At 44.8% G+C, this 24,792-nt stretch overlaps 1 protein-coding gene across 5 annotated transcripts in view; it reads right to left on the bottom strand.

The window, feature by feature from the left end:
- Window positions 1-1,041: 1,041 nt before the first annotated feature.
- The window catches only part of PBX1 (PBX homeobox 1), a 220,104-nt gene continuing 196,353 nt past the window's right edge, over window positions 1,042-24,792 (bottom strand). For all 5 annotated transcript variants that reach the window (XM_060276637.1, XM_035122691.2, XM_060276640.1 and 2 more), the window contains one exon: window positions 1,042-12,951. In XM_060276637.1, the coding sequence (XP_060132620.1) occupies window positions 12,859-12,951 (93 nt within the window). In that variant the 3' untranslated portion in view covers window positions 1,042-12,858. The remainder of the gene's footprint in view (window positions 12,952-24,792) is intronic.

Here is a 24,792-nt window from a genome sequence, read left to right on the forward strand (position 1 = left end):
CACATATTTCTGGAACCTTTGTGGTTTATTTATTTGCAAAAATGCTCCTTAGGGTAATGTGAGAAACAAGTTGAATTGAAAAACTTTGTGCCTTTGTTGCAATCCATTCTCCAGAGACCTGGACTCCACACTGTCCTCAATTCTGAAGGCTGGGTTTTTTGTTTTTGTTAGTTTGTGAGTCCAGAGGTATGGAACAGTTGTCATGTTGTCATATTTCTTCTTGGGTTCATTCATTTATCCTGGCTATGCAAGTCTCCATAAAACACCTGGGCTTTTGAAGCTGAGGACCCGAAGTTTAGCCACTTACTAATTCTGCGACTGCATTATTTCCTGGGTGTTCTGCGACTTAGTTCTGCAAGGGTGGTGATGTTACAGCATTCTGAAAAAGTCTTAGGACTCTGTGCAATGTCCTTTCATTTCAATGGAAATAGCTCCCGAAAAGGTTCCCAGAAATTAGAATCATCGAATCGTAGAGTTGGAAGAGACCACAAATTGTCACTATTGGAAAAGAAACTGCAACACTGGCTTGCTCGGGTGATGAAATAAATTTTAATTTTTTTAATTTTTAGCTCACCCTTTCCTGTAGAGCATTTCAGAGCATTTCAACAACTGCAATCAAATTTTAAATTGTGCCTGTTTTAATATGGCTTCTGGGTTCTCCTGTAAGAACGAATTGTGGTTTCCTGTAAAATACTACCGTAAATGCCCGTGCTTTGCACGTAGAAGTGGAGTTCTCCAGGTGGTAACTGAAAATTAAACTAGACCCTGTGATAATCATGTGTTTTATAATTAATGTTTGCTTAGATGTTTTCCTTTTCTAATTTAATGCTCATACTAAGCCAACTTCCATATTGCTAGAAACAGCTGCCACCCTCCTGGGGGGCAAGGCTCAAGATGGGCTGCCCCTGATTTGGTTCGGACCTTTATTCTGCAGTGCTGGGTGGAATGGAGAACCACACGGTCCCTGACTAGCCTCCAATTATTAAATTGTGTTAAGAATTTAGGGTGAGAAAAATGATTTGCGTGCAAGAAATACACCACTTTTGCAACAAAAGAAACTATTTATTTGGAATATGCATTACCAGTACAAATCAGGAGACTGTAAAACCTACACCTTGTTAGTATTATTATAGAACAGAAGAGTTTCAGTGGGAATTAAAAAGACAGAGGCCTTTGTTTTTAAAGGAGCAGAAAAGCTTGGTGTAAATCAAAGGAAATGCTTCCTAGGGTTTCTATGGGGAACCTACTGGAAACAAAAGAATGAAGACAAAGCAATTCAGAACAAAGCAGGATGTCTTTACACTCAACAAAAGGGCTCGTGATAAGCAAAAACAATGTATGCTATAATACATTTTTGATAATAGCAAGGGTAATAATATTTTCAAGAAGCTTTAGGTAAAGTTGCATGGGGAAAAATAAGGGACTGATACAAAGTGTGATGTGAAAAGTTCACAATAAATGGCAAATAAGGAGACCAATTTTACAGTGCCAATTTTTGAGGTGCTAAATTGTAGCTCAAACTGCCTTGGCGAAATTAGCTGAGTTCTGCAAATCCTTTAAAACACAGTATCATCAAGGACAAGTCATGGGTTCTTCCTTACCGCGAGAAAAAGTAATGTCTGATCCTGCCTAAAACACATTTGACTCCATAACTCCACGATCCCATCCCAAGGGCAAATGGCAGCTTCGGTGCTAATGTGAGAGAGATACCATATTTGACCAAATAAAGTTTAGCTGGGTTGAGCACCACTCTCTCTGTGCCATGACACAGACTCTTAGCAGATGGAGATTTCATCCTGACAGACTATATACAGAGTCATCCCACATGTAGAGTAACAGTGATTTAGGGTTGCCTTAAATCTGGAAATAAGTGAGGCTTAGGCTACCATACATCCAATGAATTTGCCTTCTAAATGTGGGCCCAGTTCTGCAAATCTGCTGGATCAGCACCGTTAGGGCTAGTTACAAGGGCTGCAGTATTTGCTCACGTAACAGAGTGGGTGCATGCCTAGCTATGCTTGCTTTTAGTTACAAGGTCAAAACCACTTCCAAATACTGTGGAAGTTATATCAAACAAAAAGAAAAAAACTTCAATTTGACCCTTCCTTTGGCCTCCCAAATACCCTCCCCACTCTTAGAAGAATTACCAGCGAGGGCAACAGGAGCTGTGGCAGTCCAAGCGGGAGGGGAGAGTAGGCAAGGAAGTCTGTTTCCTACTCCTCTCCCCTCCCCAATACTTTGGTGTTGTTGCACCAGGATGAACAGCGCAGTGGTCCATGGAAAATGCAATTCTCACAGAGGCTACAGAGGGCCATTGCTTCTGTGACCCACTGAATAGAATCATAGAATCGCAGAGTTGGAAGGGCCCCAAGGGTCATCTAGTCCAACCCCCTTGCAATGCAGGAATCTCAGCTAAAGCATCCATGACAGTTGGCCATGCCATGCTTAAAAACCTCCAAGGAGAGTCCACAACCTCTCGAGGGAGACTGTTCCACTATTGAACAGCTCTTACAGTCAGAAAGTTCTTCCCGATGTTTAGTTGGAATCTCCTTTCTTGTATCTTGAAGCCATCAGTTCGAGTCCTACCCTCCAGAGGAGAAAACAAGTGCGTTCCCTCTTCCATGTGACAGCCCTTAAGATATTTGAAGGTGACTATCAGATCTCCTCTCAGTCTCCTCTTTTTCAGGCTAAACATACCCAGCGCCCCCAAGTGCTCCTCATACAGCTTTGTTTCCAGACACTAGATCATCTTGGTTGCCCTCCTCTGCACAGCAAGCACACCAAAAGTACACCAAGCGACTACAGGGGGAGAGATGCTCTGCTTTCACTCTCCTTGGTGCTGAAGCCACCATCAGTGGCCCAAAAGTCTAAAGGGAAAGTTGAGAGAGGGTGCTATGGGGGTGGGGAAGCCAGAAATGGTATAGATTTTAATCCAGGCATCCCCAACCTTCAGCCCTCCAGATGCTTTGGACTACAATTCCCATCATCCCTGACCACTGGTCCTGTTAGCTAGGGATCATGGAAGCTGTAGGCCAAACCATCTGGAGGGCCAAAAGTTGGGGATGCCTGTTTTAATCTGAGCTGGAGAAAAATGTTGGGATTTGTAAAGTTCACCTCGTTCTTTTCCCCAGAGACAAATTGTCAAGCTAACAGCTGAGTTAAGCAGCTAAGCAAGTTTGGTAGCAGGGCAAGGAGAGTAGGGCAGACTGCCCTTTGATCCAACAAATCTCAAGCTCCCCATTGGTAAACAACATGAACAGGTATGCAGTTAGAAACCCAGAAGCTGTGCTGTGGTTTCCCCGACAGCGGATTGCACTGTCTGTCATATGTACGGGTATCTGCTTGCTGGACAAAGGTTGTGGGTGTTCTTGGTGAAGCAAACCCTGGCCTTCAGGCTTGTTCCCTTGACGCCAAGATGGCTGAGGTGGAGGAGCAGAAAGAGGGGCAGAGCAGGTGGTGGCAAGGCCTTCAGGGACATGATACCTGTGTCGCTCTGCCAGGATGACGGCATCCCTGCTGTCATGAAGAATGAGCATCTCTGGAAAGAAGGCCACCCTTCTGAGGAAGACAGAAACGATCCCTGAGAAGGGACCAATTCCTTGGGAAATGAGCAGTTATCCTCTCATGCTGAGGCTATTCCTCTGGGTGGGGTGAAGGGATCTTGTTAGCGGGCGATTCAACCATTAGGAACATAGATTGATGAATGTCATGATGCATGGTGATGTTAATGACATGGGGAAATGTCATGAGGACCTGGAAGTGAAATTTAGGTTGCGGCAACAATGTTGAAAGCCAGGACTTTCAAGGTAGCTTTCTCTGAAATGCTACTGGTCCTTCATGCAGTGGTGTCACAGGGAATGCTATTAACCCTCCATGCGCCACCCCCACCTAGCGCATGGCAGCTGCCTGTCAGCTGACGGGTGGGAGCAGGGGGACATGGAGGGTGAAGAACACCCTGGATTCAATATATGTGTAAATGTGCGATTGCCAAGAAAATCTAACGCAGTCACATTTGACTTCAACATAGGAAGCTTCCCCCCAAAAAAGATATTGGAAAGTAGGAACTTGACTGTCAAGAGGGTCAAATCACTCCAAAATGCTTGGGAGTTGTTTGAAACCACAGTATTAGAAGCTCAGCTATACTGTATACCACAGATTAAGAAAGGTACCACCAGAGCAAAGATAATGTCAGTGTGGTTAATATACGGTTAGCGGACAGAGTCAAACAAGCTATTAGACTCTAGTAATTAGAGACAAGACAGCTTTCTTTAGAAAACGGAAGTCTTCTCCAAGTGAAGAGAATAAGAAGGAACAAAAACTGTGGCAAAAGAAATGCAAGCAGACAAAAAGGAATGCTAAAAATAACAATCTGAGGAGCACATTGCTAAAACATAAGACCAACAAAAAAAGTAAATACAGTGGTACCTCTACTTACGAATGTTTCTACTTATGAATGGAGCTCCGTCTGCCATCTTGGAAGCGGTTTAGATAGGATTTTTTCTACTCATGAATTTTTAGGTAGGGTTGCTTCGACTTACGAATTTTTTCTCCCAATGCATTCATATGGGATTCGACTCACAATTTTTTTTCTACTTACAAATGTGCGTTCGGAACGCATTAAATTCGTAAGTAGAGGTACCACTGTAATTAGTAGCAAGGGACTGGCTAAGGAGGCTGTTGCACCTTTGAATGACTAGGGCATCAAAGGTGAGCTGGGGGAGGATAAGGAGATGGCAGAGAAGCAGAATGAATTACTTGCATCTACACACAAGCATATATAGGGCAGATACTGTGCCTGAACTGGATTGGTTTTGGATCCATTTAACAATGTGATCCTGTTAAGGCTGAGGGTTTGCTCCAAAAAAAGATTGGGTGATGGGAAAAGTAAGAAGAAAATCCAAACTTTTGAGGGGCAAGGGCTTACAAAGAAAGCAGAAAAAAGTTCTCTCTTAAATATACTTGCTCAGCTCTGCAACTACGGTATTCACCTCCAACAGGGCACCATTTCTCCCCACAATGTCATGATGTAGCATCACTCCAATGAGAGATTGTGAGAGAAAATGGCAGCCCTGACTGCAAATTGTTTCAGATTGCATTTTTAATAGAAAATCCTCCCAACACCTGAAGATCCCTAGATTTTCTCCTGGCCCATGAGAAAATGGCTGAAATCCCCTCTCTCAGTTTTGCATAATGAGAATGGGATCATGAACAATGAATTTCAAGAGGGACAAATGTTAAGATCATACACTTAAGACATGCAAAAAGGAACCAGGGGTCTTAGTAGACCACACACTTCACATGAGTCAACAGTGTGATGCAGCAGCAAAAAAACAAAACAACCCCCCCCCCAAAAAAACCCTAATGCTATTTACATCAACAGAAGAACAGGGACCTGATCATATTATGACTCAATTCTGCCTTGATCAGACCCATCTGGAGTCCTGTGTCCCATTCTGGGCACCACAATTTAAGGAGGATATTGACAAGCTGGAACATGTGCAGAGGAGGGCAACCAAGATGATCAAGGGTTTGGAAACGAAGCCTTTTGAGGAACCGCTGAGGAAGTTGGGTATGTTTAGCCTGGAAAAGAGGAGACTGGGAGGAGATATGCTAGCCTTCTAAAAGTATCTTGAGGGCTGTCACATGGAGGATAAAGCAAGCTTGTTTTCTCCTGCTCTGGAGGGTAGGACCCGAACCAACAGCTTCAAACTGCAAGAAAGGAGATTCCATCTAAACATCAGGAAGAACTTTTTGATGGCAAGAGCTATTTGACAGTGGAACAGACTCCCTCAGAAGGTGGCAGACTCTTGCTTCCTTGTTAGTTTTTAAGGAGAGGGTTGGCATGGATGCTTGAGTTGAGATTCCTGCATTGCAGGGAGTTGGACTAGATGAAACCTGGGCTCCCTTCCAACTCTACAATTCTATGCACAAAGGGAGGTATATCTGCCTTAGATCTCAACCCATCGTGAGAAATAGAGTGTAATCATGTCGTGGCGCTACGTCGACAGAAGAGTTGGCTACATTGCAATGCCAATCAGCACCAATAAAGGCAACTGCTTTGTTTTAATTCTGAATGGTGTTTGTTTGCGTTTGTGTATGCGCTTGTTGCTAAGGCACTTGGGCCAATACTTTCTCTTTCCTGTTTGTGTTTTGTACTGTGGGGATTTAAATGGCATAACAGGGAGCATCAACCTGGTTGTCTTTAGCAATGGGACGTATCTGGTGATACGGTATATTTATGCAAAAGCGCTGTAGGAGGGGCTCTGCTTTTTGAGAGGCGCAAAAGGCCCCCGCCCTTCCCAGCTCAGCTCTACTTAGTTTTAATCAGTGCCTTTCTTCTAGAAAAAATGGTGCTGGTACTAGCATGTCCTTGAGCACCCCCTGAACAAAGCATTGCTTTTAACCTTATCTACTGCATTGTAATTATAATGGTGGCTGTCATGCGTGTTGGGCAAAGTGTTTCTTTCTTCATCTGTGATCCCAAAACTATGTTCCTGGCAATTAAGCTAAGCAAGATAAACTTGCAAGTGTTTTACTGCTGGGTCACACTGAAGAACAACACATTTACTTATTTCTGCTGCTGGGAAAAAACTTGCCTGTGAATTACCGTAAGACTGACTAGGACCTGCAGCCAAGCCATTAAGATCAGTACCCACCAAAAAGGCAGGATGAAACTAAATGTAAAACCTGCTGTTTAAACACTTGAGAAATGTTGAGTCTCGGTGCATCTTAGAACATTTGAAAACTGGATTTCTGCTAGATTGTATTTTAAAATATATTGTCTTGTTTCATGAGCGTTTCAGCCTTGGGTAGTTGGTGTGGCCTGGAATCAGAATTTTGAAGGCTCAGGTGAACCCTAGTAGATCAAAGTGAGGAACTTTGGGTGGCTTATTATTACAGTATTAGTAGTAGTGTTAATGAAATTTCTATACCTGCTTGCCTATCACCCCTGACCCACAAGGAGTTAATATAAGCAATATGGCTAAAGGTAAAGGGACCCCTGACCATTAGGTCCAGTCGTGACCGACTCTGGGGTTGCGCGCTCATCTCGCATTATTGGCTGAGGGAGCCGGCGTATAGCTTCCAGGTCATGTGGCCAGCATGACAAAGCCGCTTCTGGCGAACCAGAGCAGCACATGGAAATGCCGTTTACCTTCCCGCTGTAGCTGTTCCTATTTATCTACTTGCATTTTGACGTGCTTTCGAACTGCTAGGTTGGCAGGAGCTGGGACCAAGCAACGGGAGCTCACCCCGTTACAGGGATTCGAACCGCTGACCTTCTGATCAGCAAGCCCTAGGCTCAGTGGTTTAACCTGCAGCGCCACTGAGTTAATATAAGCAATATGGCTAAGTGATGCCTAAAAGGAGATATTTGGGTTCACATATCTCAGAAACCTCTGACCTTGAAACCCTGTTCAGGTATTCAATTACATGCAATTAATGGCACATGATAGCTCAGTCGGTAGAGCACAGCACACCGGGCTTGGGGGTTTGAGCCCCATGTTGGGACAAAAATATTCAGCATTCCAGGGGGTTGGAAGAGATGAATCTAGTGGTTACTTCCAACTCTGCAATTCTATGACGCAGAATGGGGGCTGCACACAATTGCCATGCCCTCCACGATCAAGTCCTCACCCCAATATTATCTGTAGGTTTGAGAGGATGTCTAGAAAGGGCAGCCTGCCAACATGCACTGGTTAGCCCTATGAGCTGGAACCCTGAGCACCCAGCAACCTGCCCCAATACAGACCTCCTCCCAACTGCATGGATTGCCACAGGGACATGACAGCTCAAGGAGGAGGAGCCTGGGCAGCCCGGTTCTCAATCGAGTGTGCTGCCCACTAATCCCAGATGAGGTTACATAGAGGTGAGGGCAAGGCACATTGTAAATCTGTGTTATTGTTACTTGTTTATTCCAGAACTAAAGTCCCTGGATTAAACAGGTTTCCAAGGGCTCACTTGAGATGACCTAGGCTCACGGTGGCCAAGAAAATGGAACATGGCAATAGAAGGATCTTAAATCCATGGAATGTTCAAAATTGTCAGGTATGGATCTGTGTTAGAAACAGAGATATGAAAGCTAGGAGCTAAATGGCACCTTAACCTTGGTTATGGGCGCAACAACAGAATGTCTAAGAATAGAAAGCTGAAATTGAATGAACTGCGGCTAAATATGATGTTCATTTTTCACATGGTCTAGTCCTTCCCCTGCCCACCCCCCTAATATTCTTGAGAGGGTCTCTTCTCCAGTCTTCAGAGAGTAGCTGGAAGTGGGGAGGCAGAAAAAGGTCCTCCCTTCCTTCCACTTGGCAGTTTCAATCTGAAATCTTAGGCGCAGTACTGCACCCAGAGCTCAGAAACTGCTTGCGCTAATGAAATTCCCTGTCGCAAAATGCGCCTAGAACAATGGGAGTTTCGAACATTGGTAGGGATAGGAAAGGATTTGCATTTTCACCCAACAGGCAGTGGATTGAGACACTGGCCCACCTTTGCTTTTCAAAAAGGCTGTCGAAGAAAGCCAGTTGTTGGGCAGGGGTTTCGATTTCCCAGGACTGCTGAATTTCGTCCTCATTAGGGAGTTCCATGCAGCAGTCCTCAAGAAACTTGCTCCATAATCATATTAAACAAATCATTTCAGCAATCACAGACTGACACTTAAGTGAATTTCAGGGATGTACTCAAATGTTTTGCTAGTGTCCCACATTTCAAATTCCATGCTCATCTTTGTACTTTCACCTTCAGCTTAAGCAACGAACTGATGTATAATAATAATCTTTTTTATTAAATGAACAAATCATGCAAATACAGGGGAAAATAATTAAAATGTTTTTTTTTTTTGCTTTTTGCAAATGAAGCTTTTCACAACACTTTGAATATAGTAAAAAGGTTTAAGGAGTGAGGAAGCAGGGGATTTTTTTTTTTCAAGGCCGTAGTCTGACAAAATAAAAAATTGAACTGAGGGTCATGCCCTGTTGAAATGAACTGGAGCTGAGCAGGAGATTCTCTTGTGCAGCTCCCCTTCATGTCCGTGGGGCTTGCCCTGGAGAACTTCCCAGAGGATTGGGCCCTAAAATTAAAGCTCCTTCAAATAATGTGAAACAGAGAATGAAAAAGAAAAATAACTTCTGGCTTTCAAAGTTAGTAAACATAAAGTATTAGGTGTACCTATTATGCTCACTATTCCAACCATTTTTAAAAGTTTTACAAAATGAATTACTGTCACTTTTTTTTTAAAAAAAACATTGTGTAACAGGAAATGAATGTGCACAACTCTACACTTTTCTAGCATTCTTGAACTAATTCACAAATGCAGAGAAATAATAATAATAATAAAAATGGAAACAAAGGAAGGGTGAATGTAGGTAGTTTGGTGTTAAAAACTATACAGGTATGAAGAGCTTGTTTGCCACAGTAAAGACAGGGTGGGGGGCCCTGTCCTTTGATGCGTGCTATGAGGGTAACTTTTTATTTTATTTTTATTATAAACACTATTAAATTCAGACTGCTTTTTTGGTTTTTTTTCCCTTTATCTGAATATACAAGAACATTCATTATCAAATGTTCATTATCATCAATACTACAAAGAACGAGACACAAATCGCAAGAAACAATGGAAAATGTTAATAAAGCTGAAAGATTTGAATTTTTTAATTTTTTTAAATTTTTTAAGTTTTTTTTTAGTTTCTGCAGTTTTTAATTTTTTTTGTTTTTGGTATCGAAGTCGGGGTTTTCTGGGCAGAAAAGAATGAAGCAAAAAGTATATGAGAAAAAGGCAGCTCACAGGTGATCAAAATAACCAATATTAATAATAATAATCAATATAATAATAATAATAAAAATAGTAAATCTGGATATGCAGAGAACCACTACCAGTGTATGTACCATTAAGGAGTTAGTACCATATACCATGACAGACCAGAAGGAGGAAGATATGTTGTTTACAGGCAGATAAATGCAGATCCATTTATCTCCCCTGTCTCTACTGCCACGCAACTGAAATGATCAAATTCAAATTCTTGTCCAGTACGAGGTTGAAGTGGTGACTGTTACTGCACAAGACTATCCACCTACACATTTAAATGGGGCTTGAATAAGATTTGCTTTCCAGTGAATTATGCCTCTTGTTCACACATTACGGCCGATGATACAATGGTCCACGTGAACATTGCAAAGAGATACTGAGTAAAGAGCATACAGAAAACGCAGTTAATCGAAACTATGCTAATTACACCAGGAAACTGAATACAGGCATTCACACTTCCTAAGAGGTACCAACCACCTTGGGTGAACAAATTGCAGTGCTCATTTGGCTTTAATCTCAGGTGCGTCCAGCAGGTCAGGGAAATAAGGGCTTGATGGAATCATGTCCTGACTTTATATAAGGAAGGTTCATAGAATGTTCACAAGAAAGGGAAGGGTAGGGTCCTAATGCTGCGACAGCCTGCAATCCTATACACACTTACACGGGAGTAAGTCCTATGGAATTCAGTGGGGCTTGCACCTGAGGATGCATGCACAGGATTGCATGGAGAGATGCATCAGCAAAATCAGTTTCGCCCCTCCTTAGCAGCTACAAAGCACTGAGGTGGGTGGACCAGAGCTCTTTGGACCATCTCAGATGTGGCTTTTTCAATCTGCATTTTGATCAATCTTGGCTATTTGCCACCTCAGTCTATGTTGATCACAACACAGACGGAAGCCCCCTAACTTCACACGCAGACATTTATTGAAAGGGTGGGGCAATTACAAGGGGCAGGGAGACTTGGGAGGGCTAAGGACCTTTGATCTTCATGGAGTGATCTTGAATGTGCTGCTCTAGAAAACATCAAAATCACAGCTTCTTGAGAAGAAGTGCCATCATAAGGCAATAGATGTTGGGCTAGATGATGCAATTCTTGAGGCTCTCAGTTGCCTCCTACTTCTTTGACTTGCCACTAGCATGCCATGGCCCGTAGCTGAGCTTGTTTTGTATCTCTCCATCCCTCCAAAGGTGTCAAAGAGCACTTGAGACATATTTTCACAGCCTCCGTACCATTAAAGGTAGGACAGGCCCAAAACACTTGCATACTTCAGGCAGTAGAATCCAATGGTGCCCTCTCTTGCCGACTGGTGCACAATCCACTGGGAAATTCTTGTGAGCAAGCCTCATTGAAATGTCTGTCTGTCTCCCTCTCTGCCATCTGGGCCAACTACCTCTTTTTGCTTTGTGGGGAGGAGGGCTTTGTCTGAGCAAATATCCTTTTCAAAATTTGTTAGTCAAAGAGATATCTGTTTTAACTCTTAAGGGTTTTGTGGGTCCAATATGCAGGCCAAACTATTCTGCCTATTTCCTTATTATTATTTTTCCACTAGGAAAACGGCGAGTCAAACTATAATTCTCTTTTTCAAGATCAAGACAACCGTAACCATTTTAGCAAGGATCCATTCACAAACCTGTAAGGAAGGTGTTAATCTACACAAGCCCAATCCCTGTTTACTACGTGCACCGGTAAAATACAATGTGCACTCTAGGACCTTAACATCAGGAGCTGGGCTCTCACTTTCCTCTCCCTACGAACAGATTTTTAAAAAATATATAATCTGAATACTGCTTATATGCCAAAATGGCCTCTTAGCAGTTAAATGGTAAGATAAGAGTGTATTCAGGGCTGGGGGTATGTTGCGATTTCTGCAGCTTCACTGGGCAAGTCCAGAGTTGGATACCTTGCTTAGAATGTGGCATCTCGAGAAGTTCAGCTTTCATTTTTTAAAAAGCAAGATTCTAAACAGCATGGCAGTGCACAAACACTAGGAAGGATGTAGGCAAAAGCTGGATAAGGCTCAGAAATATGAGGGTAAAATGCTGAATGCCTCAGTGCTGTGCACGGCTCCCATCCCTCTGCCCTTATCCAGTTTCCCCTACTTTCCTCTAAGCTTTCCTACAAAACGCCTAAGCATTTCCCCCCGCAAATCTTTAAAACACAAGTATTGGAACTGGAATAAATTATGCAAATTGACTTCATTTGCATTACTTTACTCCAAGCACCAAACGTGAATTTCCTTGGTGCGAAAGTATGCAGAGCCCTAATTTTACAGTTCTGGGGTGGGGGTGGGGGTGCAGAATGGGAAACAGCGGCAGCGACCAATGGCAGGAGACGTGACTGGGGCTTGATACAAGGCACAACGGGATGGTAATAAGTAGATCTGCCCGCATTCTCCTGGTCATCTTGGTTACATGGTGGCATGTTGTGGACATACCTTTGCAGTACCCGAATTGCATTTATCCAACCTGTAACGGGGAATTATCCTGGAAGGCAATTTCATCAAGGGTTCAGGGTCTTAAGAAGAACAGACAATTGTCCTTACATGGAAGAGGAGGAGGAGGAGGAACGGCGCCCAAAGGCCAGGGGGGAAGGGCTTAGATGGCTCCTGCAAAGAGGTAGTGAGAACATCAGAGAAACAGAAGGAGGCGGGTGCCAGGTAGGCTGGAGGGAGGTAAAGGCTGACTCCTCAAAAGAAAAAAGACAAAAAGAAAATATCATGAAAATGTACAAATACTTCTAGAGGCTGTTTGTTTCCTTCAGACTGAAAAAATATTCTGGTGTGAGAGAATGGGCGATGGTGGTAGTAAAAGGAGAGGTGGCTTCTACCCAGAAAAGAAAGGGAAGAGAGTATAAAGAAGTGTCCCGATTGGCTGAAAAAAAGCGCATCCAAACCAAAGAGAAGAGAAGGAGACTCTTGCTGTGTCTGCCGATCAGCTCTGGATCCAGCCTGATGGCTTCAACATTAGGAGAGAAAACCCCTCCCTTCTCGGCCCCCACTTCTGCCTGGTGCACAGGGTGGGTGGGGGGCAGCCAGGGATGCCGGATTGCTGGGAGATCAGTTGGAGGTATCAGAGTGAACGCTGCCAGGGCCTTCTGTGGGGGAGGTCACTGACGAAGGAGTTGTAGCATCTTGCCAGCCTCCATTAGCCTAGAAGGAACAGAGAGAGAGAGACCCGTCAGTCACTTTCACAACAAGGGGCTCAAATTCCCCCAAAGCTTTCCTAGCAGGAGCTCCCCTCTCACTAAGGGTCCACAATGCCTATGCTGGGATCAGCCGCGTTAGTCATGGGTGACAGTTGCATAAAGGATGACAGTTACTTAAAGGTTGATCCAAGTAAGAATAACTCATTTTAATGGAGCATAAGCTTCCGTTGTTAGTCTACTTTGTCAGATGCTAGAAGCGGAACTGCAAAGCAATATAAGCCCATTAACAAAATGTTGGTTCTCAGTAATGCTCGCTTATTTTTGGAGGGAGTGTAGCACATATTGAAGATACATAACGAGCAGTGCTTTTCCCCAAGAAAAAAATAGGTGCCGAAACGCACCATGAAGTGGTTACAGTGAGTCGCCAGGCGACTCAGGGAAGCCCTGAACACATGCCGGTTTGACAATAGCTGTGCTGGCTGCCCGTGGAGGTGCCAAAATCTACAGCAAGGTGGTTTGGACACCCCCCCCCCAGTTCTGCTGCAGGTCAAATAAATGCGCCCCAACCTCCCTCATTCTCTTAAGTTCAGATGGGTGGCTAGGAGAGCTCAGAAGGGCCCTTGCACAAATGCGTGCAACGATAGAGGCCTGGCTGGAAAGCTTAAAGCCTGCTGCTGCTACATGGGAAATGGATTAAAGAAAAGGAAGTATGTCTTGGCCCTGCCCCATAGCTTGACCAACCATGGCTAGGGAGAGGCTAGGCGCCTGGTGCTCCTCGACTCAGATCTTATATACCGTGTTTCTCCAAAAATAAGACACCGTCTTATATTTATTTTTCCTCAAAAAAACCACACGGTGGCTTATTTTCAGGGGATGTCTTATTTTTTTTATTAAGTATGCCTATCACTATGGCTTATTTTCGGGGTATGGCTTATTTTCGGGGTATGGCTTATTTTCGGAGAAACACGGCACCTGTTCCATGAATGCTAGTTCATAAATTATTGAAATGCAGCTCCCACCCCGGAAATCCAGAGTGAGACCATCCCCAAGAGAAGGCATGGGGATCTCATGCCCAGCATCTCTCTAGCGGCTATGGAAGTCCAACCAAATCTCAGAGGTGTCAAGTATCAGATGATCCTTAAGGTACACCTGGCCCTGGTGGTTTAGGGCTTCGTAAGAATTAGTAATCATGGGGGAGGCGAGAGGTGTTATATGCCATGAGCTGCTAGGCCATAACAAGATGGGAGCAGTAATCTCACTGCTTCTTGTTCAGGGCCATGGTTGAGCTCACTCAAGAGGGCGTACACACACCTTGAGTGCAGGATATGCAAGTTAATTGTTTTGTTGCTGATCCAGGTTGATAAGGAAATAAAGCTCTGGACTTTGCTATCTCAAAATCTGTGCCTCATCTTCATTCCCCATTGCAGTGTACATTATTTCAGTGAGTCAAAAAGTGGTCCAAAGCGTTCTGACAGCCATATCTAACCAAGCACTGTTGGATGCTAAATATGTAACACGAGAATTTTCAAATGGTTAAGCAGCCTGTACTATAAGCTAGGGCGCAAACTCATTTTCCATCTGGAAAAACTCACTAAAATAGTCATTCATTTCTCCCTCCCCCCCCCTCTCTCTCACACACACATTCACAGAGGGACTTTCGTATATTGAAATCTATCCTTTCAATTTTTGTGTTAAAAACATACAATTTTAAGATTTCAAATGCAAGTTGCAAATTCCCAGTATAGCTTCCATTTTGGAGATACAGTACATATAGAGGTGCCAACTTGAATAAAATATGGGGCGGGGCTTGCAGGTAAGCCCCACCCCACATAATTGATCACATGACACTGTCCCCGCACACAATTGGAATGGCAATGCCCATCAACTTTTTGGGGGGCGGCCCCCTCAAATATTTTATTGGGGGGCAGGGGAGACCCTTCGGCCCCTAGGAATTAGCTCCTATGCTGTCATTTGACAATTCAGCCTCTCCTCCCCCAGACATTTTTGGAACTAGAATATCCTGCCTGCCTTTTAATGCCAATTTCCAGGAGGGACATTTATGTGCTTAAAGGTAGGAAGAGATTGGGTATAAATATAGAATAAAATACATTGACCGGAACCCAAGTTCATGTTTAAAATATGAGGAAACCATATTTCCAGAATTTTTGTGCAGTATAATGCATACCATATTAGAAACACAAAAATGTGACCACATGTTCCTAATGAACTGAATTGTCGGGGACTGGTGGCAAAACAAAGGTTGGCATGCAGAGAAGTCACATATAATTTGCTCTTATTCTCAAGTCCTCATTCATCCAAATGTCCAACTACAGACAGAAAAAGTGTTGTGTATGGATCTCGCAGCTTACAAGACTTAGACCTGTTCATACATTAAATGCACAAGATAGAATCATAGAGTTGGAAGAGACCACAAGGGCCATCCAGTCCAACCCCCTGCCAAGCAGGAAACACCATCAAAGCATTCCTGACATATGGCCATCAAGCCTCCGCTTAAAGACCTCCAAAGAAGGAGACTCCACCACACTCCTTGGCAGCAAATTCCACCGCCGAACAGCTCTTACTGTCAGGAAGTTCTTCCTAATGTTGAGGTGGAATCTTCTTTCTTGTAGTTTGACTCCATTGCTCCGTGTCTGCTTCTCTGGAGCAGCAGAAAACAATCTTTCTCCCTCCTCCATATGACACCCTTTCATATATTTGAACATGGCTATCATATCACCCCTTAACCTTCTCTTCTCCAGGCTAAACATACCCAGCTCCCTAAGCCATTCCTCATAAGGCATCGTTTCCAGGCCTTTGACCATTTTGGTTGCCCTCCTCTGGACACGTTCCAGCTTGTCAGTATCCTTCTTGAACTGTGGTACCCAGAACTGGACACAGTACTCCAGGTGAGATAGTTGGAGAAGACGGTGGCTCATGCAAGTGAGAAGCTACCTGTGGTTTTCTGTGAGTTCTTTCCTCTGGTCTAATGCTACTCATGTAAACATGAGTTATGTGAGCAACTGAAGGTGCAAGAGGGCTCACAGTGATAACATAGGTAAAAAGGTAAAGGACCCCTGGATGGTTAAGTCCAGTCAAAGGCGACTATGGGGTTGTGGTGCTCATCTTGCTTTCAGGCTGAGGGAGCCAGCGTTTGTCCACAGGCAGCTTTCTGGGTCATGTGGCCAGCATGACTAAACCGTTTCTGGTACAACGGGACAACTTCCGCTTGCATCCGGGGGCAAAGTTCGCTACCAGGAGCATCTACTTCCGGGTTAGCGGATTTCATTACCTGAAGCATTCGTAAGGAGGATGGTACGTAACCTGAGGTTCCACTGGCAATAAAGGTTTAGGAATCACTTGCTGAAAGGAAGCCCATAGTCATTTGATGCTAAAAAGCCAATTTCAGCTAGCTCTGGATGCAAACTGGAAATAAACGCCAGTTTAAAGTTTCTTTTTAAAAATCACATTAAATCAACTACCGGTAGGTGGCCGGAATGTCTGCAAAAATCCAGAGCCCTAGTTTGCTGTCAACTATATTTAGCACACACTTTAACTTTCAATTTTAGAAATTGTAAATCTCAGTTCATAGTCAACCTATTTGCATGCATGGCTGGGCTTACTTCACCTTTCTAAGTTACACACACACACACACACACACACACACACACACACCCCTAAGCAAAGATTCCTGGGAGATCCAGTCTTTTCGCATTAGGTTTTAATCTACTCGTACATCCCAAAGAGATTGTATTGCATATCCTCATACTTTGCTACAGACATGTTTATTGTTTACTGCAGAAGATGCAGCCAGCTCATACACTTCCACGTCCTGACCACTGCAAGAGGCAGCAATTACCGCAGATTATCAGCCCGACAGTGACAAGCCGGGTAAAGAGAGACACTGAGCCAACTCTGCCGCCCGGAGACTGGCATATTCAAGTACACTCAGGACATTAATAGCAATTTACGTGCCATCACTGAGGGAAAGCCACAATGGCCCTGTTGGCAGGCTCTTATTTTGAAGCCTGTTATTTGTGGGAGTTACAAGCTATAATCACAACAGAAACTTTCAAAACCCTTATCTTCAGTGACACACCAAATCTATTTCAGAACTGTAATTGCTATGTCACCGGAGAGTTTGCTGCTTAATGCACTCAAATGACATTTAGTGTTTGCTGGGTCATTATAGGGAACAGAAAATGTAAGGGGGGGGGAGTGGGGAGGGCTCCTATTGTGTACTCAACTTATTTTTAGAAGGGGCTTTATTGCAGACACCCAATTAAACGAGATAGAGAAAGAGATAATCTTTATACAACGCAGAGATCCTTATTATTTGAATCTTACTCTCCCATTCTCAGCCCAGAAATACTCTGGAACCCAGTACACACACACACACACACACACACACACACACACACACACACACCACTCATACTTGACAATATGATTTATTTCCAAAGCAAGAAAAGAACCCCCAACCTCTCCAAAGTGTATCAGTGTCTCCAAGATTTCACCCCAAAGCTTCCTTCCTAATACAGACTAGTCCTGAAGCCTTAAAAGGAGAGCTAGACTTACACTGAGAGGTTCTAGGATTTCTTATGGCTGCAGCTGTACATCATGAAATATGGATCCCAGAGCTTGAGTCCTCTAAAGGTAAAGGTAAAGGCGCCCCTGACCATCAGGTCCAGTCGTGTCCGACTCTGGGGTTGCGGCGCTCATCTCGCTCCATAGGCCGAGGGAGCCGGCGTTTGTCTGCAGACAGCTTCCAGGTCATGTGGCCAGCATGACAAAGCTGCTTCTGGCGAACCAGAGCAGCGCACGGAAACGCCGTTGACCTTCCCGCCGGAGCGGTCCCTATTTATCTATTTGCACTTTGATGTGCTTTTGAACTGCTAGGTGGGCAGGAGCTGGGACCGAGCAACGGGAGCTCACCCCATTGCAAGGATTCGAACCGCCGACCTTCTGATCAGCACGCCCTAGACTCTGTGGTTTAACCCACAGTGCCACCTGGGTCCCACCTTGAGTCCTCTACTCAAGAGCAATTCCAAAAAATCCAGGGCTTGATTCTTACGTTGCATTGATGGAAAGGCAGGCCCACAAGTGTGGCGACTTTGCAATGTGGGAATGGCTGTGAAATACAACTTGTGTGCGGATGCATATAATGAAAAGCAGGTGGGAGATCTATGATGGGATGAAAAAGCCCAAAGCACACTGCTGTAATGATTTCCCACATTACAGCACAGTACCTGATTTGGAGCGCTTGAAATTAACAAAGAAAGTTATATCCTCAATGGACACAACACTACCAAAGCAGCCCCCAAATTAGAAATGCAAAGGCAGGTTCTTGCTCAACAAAATCTCTTCTGCCCTAGCAGGAGGAGATGTTGTGGGCCGACGAGGCCTTCACGTGTGTGTGGGGGAATGGTTGCCATTCCCCCCCCAGCCCATTGGTCGGCTCCCTGCCGCGGCGCGCCCTTGGCTCATCCAATTAGGAGGTTCCAAGGGGGCGTGGCTCGCTGATTTAAGCGAGCGCGTGGCAGGGAATCGGCCTCGCTTCCCTCATGGTCAATCTTCCGGGGGGCTGAAAGCCAGTGGCAGATGCAGTCAAAACAAAAGGTTGTGTGGCCAAAGAGGGCATATCCAAAGCTGGCAGTGTGTGTGTGTGTGGGGGGGCAAATGCTCTCTCTCTCTCATACATACACATACCTGCACGAAACAGACTGTGTCCACATTGTGCTTGTGCCCACATATGTGTATGATTGCTGTCTCTGTTGCATGTGGCTTCTGCTCAGAGCCACGCTTAACTAGGGCAACTGTCCTGTGATGCTTCAATTGGGAGGGCCCTGTGACTGAACATGGTGCCAAAAGCAGTGGCCACAGGCAGCAACCAACAAGCGGACAATGGCTGGGAGGGAACCATACCTGCCACGTTGCTGTCAGAGAAATAAGGGACCGGGCTGGAAATAGCAGACCGGAAGTAGTGCTGCTGCCATTTTGGAACTGGGCGGAGCATGCTCAGAAGTGACTTTTGATGCTGCTTTGCCCAGTTCCAAAATGGCCGCCACGCCAGAAGTCACACTGCAGCCATGAATAAACCGGGAAAAAAACTAAAAAATCCATTTTTCCAGCTAGGAACAGCTGGGAAAACGGGGATTTCCCGGGGAAAATGGGAGACTTGGCAGCTATGGAGGAAACCACAAGTTCACCCGAAAGACCTGAAAGGAGAAGGGGGCACACCTGCGCTCAAAAGGCAGCAGAGGAGCCTTGTGGAAGTTGCGTCGGAGGCTTTGCAGGGCCTTGGAGGTTGCGTTGAAATCTTTGTGGGTGTCTGGGCACCCAGGACTCTCTACAGTTGGCACCAATGCCCCACAAACCTCTCCTTGCTCTCTGCAACCAAGAGAACAAAGAGGTTCCTGCTGCTTGGCTTCGCAAAGGTAAACAGTACCAACAGAGCTGCCAATTCCTAGAGTGGAAGGGAAGGCTTCCTAGCTCTGCCTCTGTAACTGGAGAAGAGAAATGGAAGTGAAATCAGAAGACAGGGAGTCCAGGTTAAGGAGCACAGAACCACCTGCTCTTTTATGAAACAGCAACAGCTTGAGAAGTGTTGGGGCAACTTCGCACCCACCCTAGTCCTTGGATGGCCAAAAACAGGTCATATAGTTGTAGCTCTACCCACTATGCACCTGCTTCATGATAAAGCCCCCCCAAAGAAACTTGTTTTTCTTTACAATATCACCACAGTAGAGTATAAAGGGAGAAACTGGTGTTCTTCCGTAACTTGTAATAGTTTTTCCCCCATCACACCTATTTTCCTGTTTGTTCTGCATCTTATATCCTCAATACCGGATTCATAGAGTCATAGAATTGTAGAGTTGGAAGGGATCCTGAGGGTCATCTGATCCAACCCCCTTCAATGAAGGAATCTCAAGCATCCCTGACAGATGGCCATCCAACCTCTGCTTAAAAACCTGCAGAGTCCACCACCTTCCGACGGAGTCTGTTCCATTGTCTTCAGAATCTCCTTTATTGTCACTTGAATCCATTGCTTCAGACTCTACTCTCCAGAGCCGTTACCCTAATAATCAGATCAGTGCAAAAAGTGGTCCCTGCGAGTACGTACACTGACCAAATATACCCAAAGGGGTCCTTTTGGCAGGTATACCTTAGTTATTCAGAGATCTTATTTCTCCAGAGTTTATTTATTTAAAGTAGGGGTTAATGTTATGAAGCTGGTAAATTAGCTGCTGCTGCAATTCCCTCAGCTTGATCTGCCTTTAGAATTATTATTATCCCCCCCAAAAAAATAAAAGTGGAAGGAAGGAAGGAAGGAAGGAAGGAAGGCTTATGTAAAAACATAGCACATGGTTTCATTTATTTCACTCATTCCTGCATACTAGTTTCAGGGACATGGTAGAAGCATCCAGTTTGTCTGCGGCCACAGAGAATGAGGGTTAGGATAGGAGGGTGTCACACTGAGGAAGAGGTAAATGATCTCTTGGAAGGGACAGATTCATGGCAAGGAACAATAGTCTTCTTGCATCAATAGAGGTGCATGTTTGAGACTTCCTGGAGGGGGCATGTGACATGATCATCAGAAACACTGAGAGATGGGTTGAGCTGTATAACAACCACCATTTATTTCTCATACCCTGCCCGTCAAGCAGCAGCAATTTATTTCTTACCCCCCCCCCCATCTGACTGGGTTGCCCCAGCAACACACGTGTGACTTGCATGCCTCATGGGAACATGGGGCACATGATGCGTTGCACAGATAGGCTGATAGGCTGCACAGGGGAGAGTTCAGTGACCAGCACACATCAGCACCAATGTTGCAAGCTCCTGGAGGCCAACTTTAGTTTGTTGGGCAGAATATTATGTCCACTACCATTAGGGTAGTCAGAAGTGCTACTTTTTGCATGCACAAGGCCAGCTAACAGGCGGAGCTGAGGGGGCTCAATGAAGGGATGAGGAAGGTGCTGTTGGGAGGAAGGGTTCAGTTTTGGCTAGGCACTGGGGGGCATTTGGGAAAAGCTGCTTCTGTACAAGAGAGGCCGCCGATGCCTCATGGCAGTATTTAAACTGATTTCTGGGGGAAGCCAGTGAGAGCTGGCTCTTATTAAAAATGGCCCATCTTCAAGGGATGGTGGAGGCAATGAAGGGGATCCAGGGATGATGAAGGTAAACATTCCTGTTTATCTTTAAAAAAGGAAAAAAAATCTGGACTTTGCAATCATTCATTCCGAGCACTAACAAAATGCTTAAGGGAAGCAAGCAACGCTTACTGTATCCATGTGGCACCTAGAGCTTGACCCATGTTTCCTCACTAAAGATAGGGATGTAAACAAGCAGTTGAGAGGAGGCTATTTGTGACCAGTTCTGAGGATTGATCTAGACATGGGTTTGGGTTAGCCCATTGAAGGGTGCACACACACACACAGGTTTGCATATCTAACCTCCCTGATTTGAGTATAGTGTAAATTCTAGTGTAAATGTGCTAAGTCATTTAAATACACTGATACCTCGGTTTAAGTACGTCTCGGTTTGAGTATTTTTAGTTTACGTACTCCGCGGACCTGTCTGGAACGGATTAATCCACTTTTCATTACTTTCAATGGGAAAGTTCGCTTTAGGTTAAATACGCTTCAGGTTAAGTACGGACTTCCGGAACCAATTACACTCATACCTCGGGTTAAGTACGCTTCAGGTTGAGTACTCCGCGGACCCGCCTGGAACGGATTAATCCAATTTCCATTGCTTTCAATGGGAAAGTTCGCTTCAGGTTAAGTACGCTTCAGTTTAAGTACTCCATGGACCGTCTGGAATGGATTAATCCACTTTCCATTACTTTCAATGGGAAAGTTCACTTCAGGTTAAGTACGCTTCAGGTTAAGTACAGACTTCCGGAACCAACTGTGTTTGTAAACCGAGGTACCACTGTATGGGATAGGACAGAATGTGACAGCAAGCATATAGAAGAACAGACCGTTATTTCAAGAGAACAAAAATCTGAAGGAGAAAATGCACATGCAAAATGCATTTGAGGGGTGGTGGTGGGATATAATAATGTATTTGCAAGCAAATGCCAGAAGCCTCCAAGTGAAGAATGAAGAACATAGGGATAGTGGGCCTGAAAAAAAAAGCCTGGTGGAATGGAGAAAATCAGTGGGATACACATACAGTATAGTCCTCTACAGAATGGCCACTGAAAGTCATACTGAGGTTGCAATTGGTTTGATTACTCATGAGGGCATGCAGACCAAATAAACTGAAAAATGGGAGGAGCAAACTCCTTCAGGAAACGCATTTAATTTATGACACTTTCAATTTTGCTCAGAAATTGACTGGCAGTTATGGAAGTTGTTTAAGAACTGATGAGATGTATTCTGCTTCTCACAGGACAGTCTCAGTTATGAACCAGAAGCACACAACTGCCACATCAGATATGGTACTGCCCTGACTACCAGTTGTAGGAGACTAGTTTCAGGAGGAAGATGTCGTCATTCCCTTACTGAGAAGTCCCTGATGGCTGGATAATTGGAAGACTAAATGAGATACATGGACCATTTGTTTGATCTAGTAAATTTTATAGAATCATAGACGTCTAGAGTTGGAAAGGACCTTGAGGGTAATCAATGTCCAACCTCCTGCAAAGCATCCATGACAGGTGACCATCCATCCTCTGCTTAAAAACCTCCAAGGAGGGAGGCTCCACCCCCTACCGAGGGAGTCTGCTCCACTGTTGAACAGCTCTTACCATCAGAAAGTTCTTCTTGATATTTAGTCGGAATCTGATTCTTGAAATGTCAAAGCATTGGTTCAGAGCAGGAGAACCACTGGAGCAAGAGGACATAAGCTTTAGCAGGTTCCGTAGCACAACCTCAGTTTCCTATGCACCAATGAAGCTATTATCCCCAGTGCCAAGTGTTGTTGTCTATAATATTGTCTCCCTCCCCGTCAGGACTAAAGTTTAAAGCTCTCCTGATCGGGTTTGTGAGACTCTTGTAAAAAAAAAAAACACATTCTTGCCAACCGCTGTGAGGTGCAACACATCTCTTGACAGATGTCCTTCCTTAAGGAAGCAGAGACCATGGTCCGAGAAGCCAAACCTTTTCTGATGACACCACCTGCACAGCCAGTGTGTTACTTCCACTATTTTCCTCTCTCTTCCTGCGTCACAACGTTCAACGGGAAGGAGTGATGAAAAAAGCACCTATGCCCCAAGGTCCTTCAGCTTCCTGACCAGAGTCTCAAAGCTCCTTGCTATACGTCAAAGGCTGTGTCTGGCAGTATCATTTATACCCATAGGAATCAGAAGGAAGGGTTACAGGTAGGTAGCCGTGTTGGTCTGAGTCGAAGCAAAATAAAAAAATTCCTTCAGTAGCACCTTAAAGACCAACTAAGTTTTTATTTTGGTATGAGCTTTCGTGTGCATGCACACTTCTTCAGATACACTTGAAACAGAAGTATCAGACCCTATATATATACAGAGGGTGGTGGGGGTGGTTAGGAATGGGTGATGGGCTGATGGAGTGGAAAACCTGTAGATGGCCGTTAACGACTGCTGATGACTGCAATTAGTCCTGGGGGAAAAAAGCAAGGGCTGAGGCGCTAAAGAAAGCTTGATCATGCATAATGAGATAAGAATCCGATGTCTTTATTCATCCCAGGTGGCTCCATGGTTTTAAGCTTGGTAATGAGTTCCAATTCAGCAACTTCTCTTTCCAGTCTGTTCCTGAAATTTCTCTGTAATAAAACAGCTGCTTTGAGATCTTGTATAGAATGTCCTGGGAGATTGAAGTGTTCTCCTACTGGTTTCTCTGCCTTTTGGTTCCTGATGTCAGATTTATGTCCATTTATCCTTTGGCGTAGGGTTTGGCCTGTTTGTCCAATATAGAGAGCTGAAGGGCACTGTTGGCATTTGATGCCATACACAATGTTAGAAGATGAGCAATTAAATAGCCCTGAGATGGTATGTTGAAGGAAGGGGTAATGGTCAGCGGGCTTTATAAGACTTCTGTGTCACTTCATGACTCTTTGCACCTGGAAAACAGCACACCTCCTGGGCCATCCTGTTTCCTTCGCATACTGCTGCCTCTGTCCCCTCAACCCACATCTCTCCCTCCTCTGGGAAGTGGCAGGAATCGTTCTGTACATTGCACATTCAACAGCCACCTCAGTGTGATCTGAGTTCTGAAAATGCTGTCCTTGTGCCTCTGGCCCAGAACTGGTCTCCGATGTGAGGGCCTGGAATCAATTTTGCAGCTCCAGTGACACAGCATGGCTCCTGACAGTCTTGCTTCTTTCTGTCTGTCATGTTCCTTCTAGGGGTTAATCTCCTGCGACGGGATCTTCCTCCTCTTTAGGGGCAACCCCACCCGTGTTGCTGTTCCAAGAGAGTCCACTCCTCTCTATTGAGAAAGTCCTCATCTTTCCCGGATAGCTCAAAGTTGGAGAGGTGGGCCCCAGGTTGCTGTACCTTCTGCTCCAGCAAGGCTTGGAACAGCTTGCACCTGCTGCAGGTGTAGTTTTGCACATTCTTAGGCAGAAAGGCAGGCATGGTGTTGCAGGTCACTGCAGCTGCTCCCTCACCATCCATGTCTCTTGGTCCTATGGGCACCAGGAAGTAGCATTCCAGGCCTCGCTTGGCAAACGTCCCTTGTTACAAGTCCTGGTCACAAGCTCCCAGAGGCTGCAAACAGCTTAACAGAACTGTTGTTGTTGTTGTTTAGTCGTGTCCGACTCTTCGTGACCCCATGGACCACAGCACGCCAGGCACTCCTGTCTTGCACTGCCTCCCGCAGTTTGGTCAAACTCATGTTGGTAGCTTCGAGAACACTGTCCAACC

The sequence above is a fragment of the Zootoca vivipara genome, chromosome 7 (assembly GCF_963506605.1).
Source record: "Zootoca vivipara chromosome 7, rZooViv1.1, whole genome shotgun sequence".
Taxonomy (NCBI): domain Eukaryota; kingdom Metazoa; phylum Chordata; class Lepidosauria; order Squamata; family Lacertidae; genus Zootoca; species Zootoca vivipara.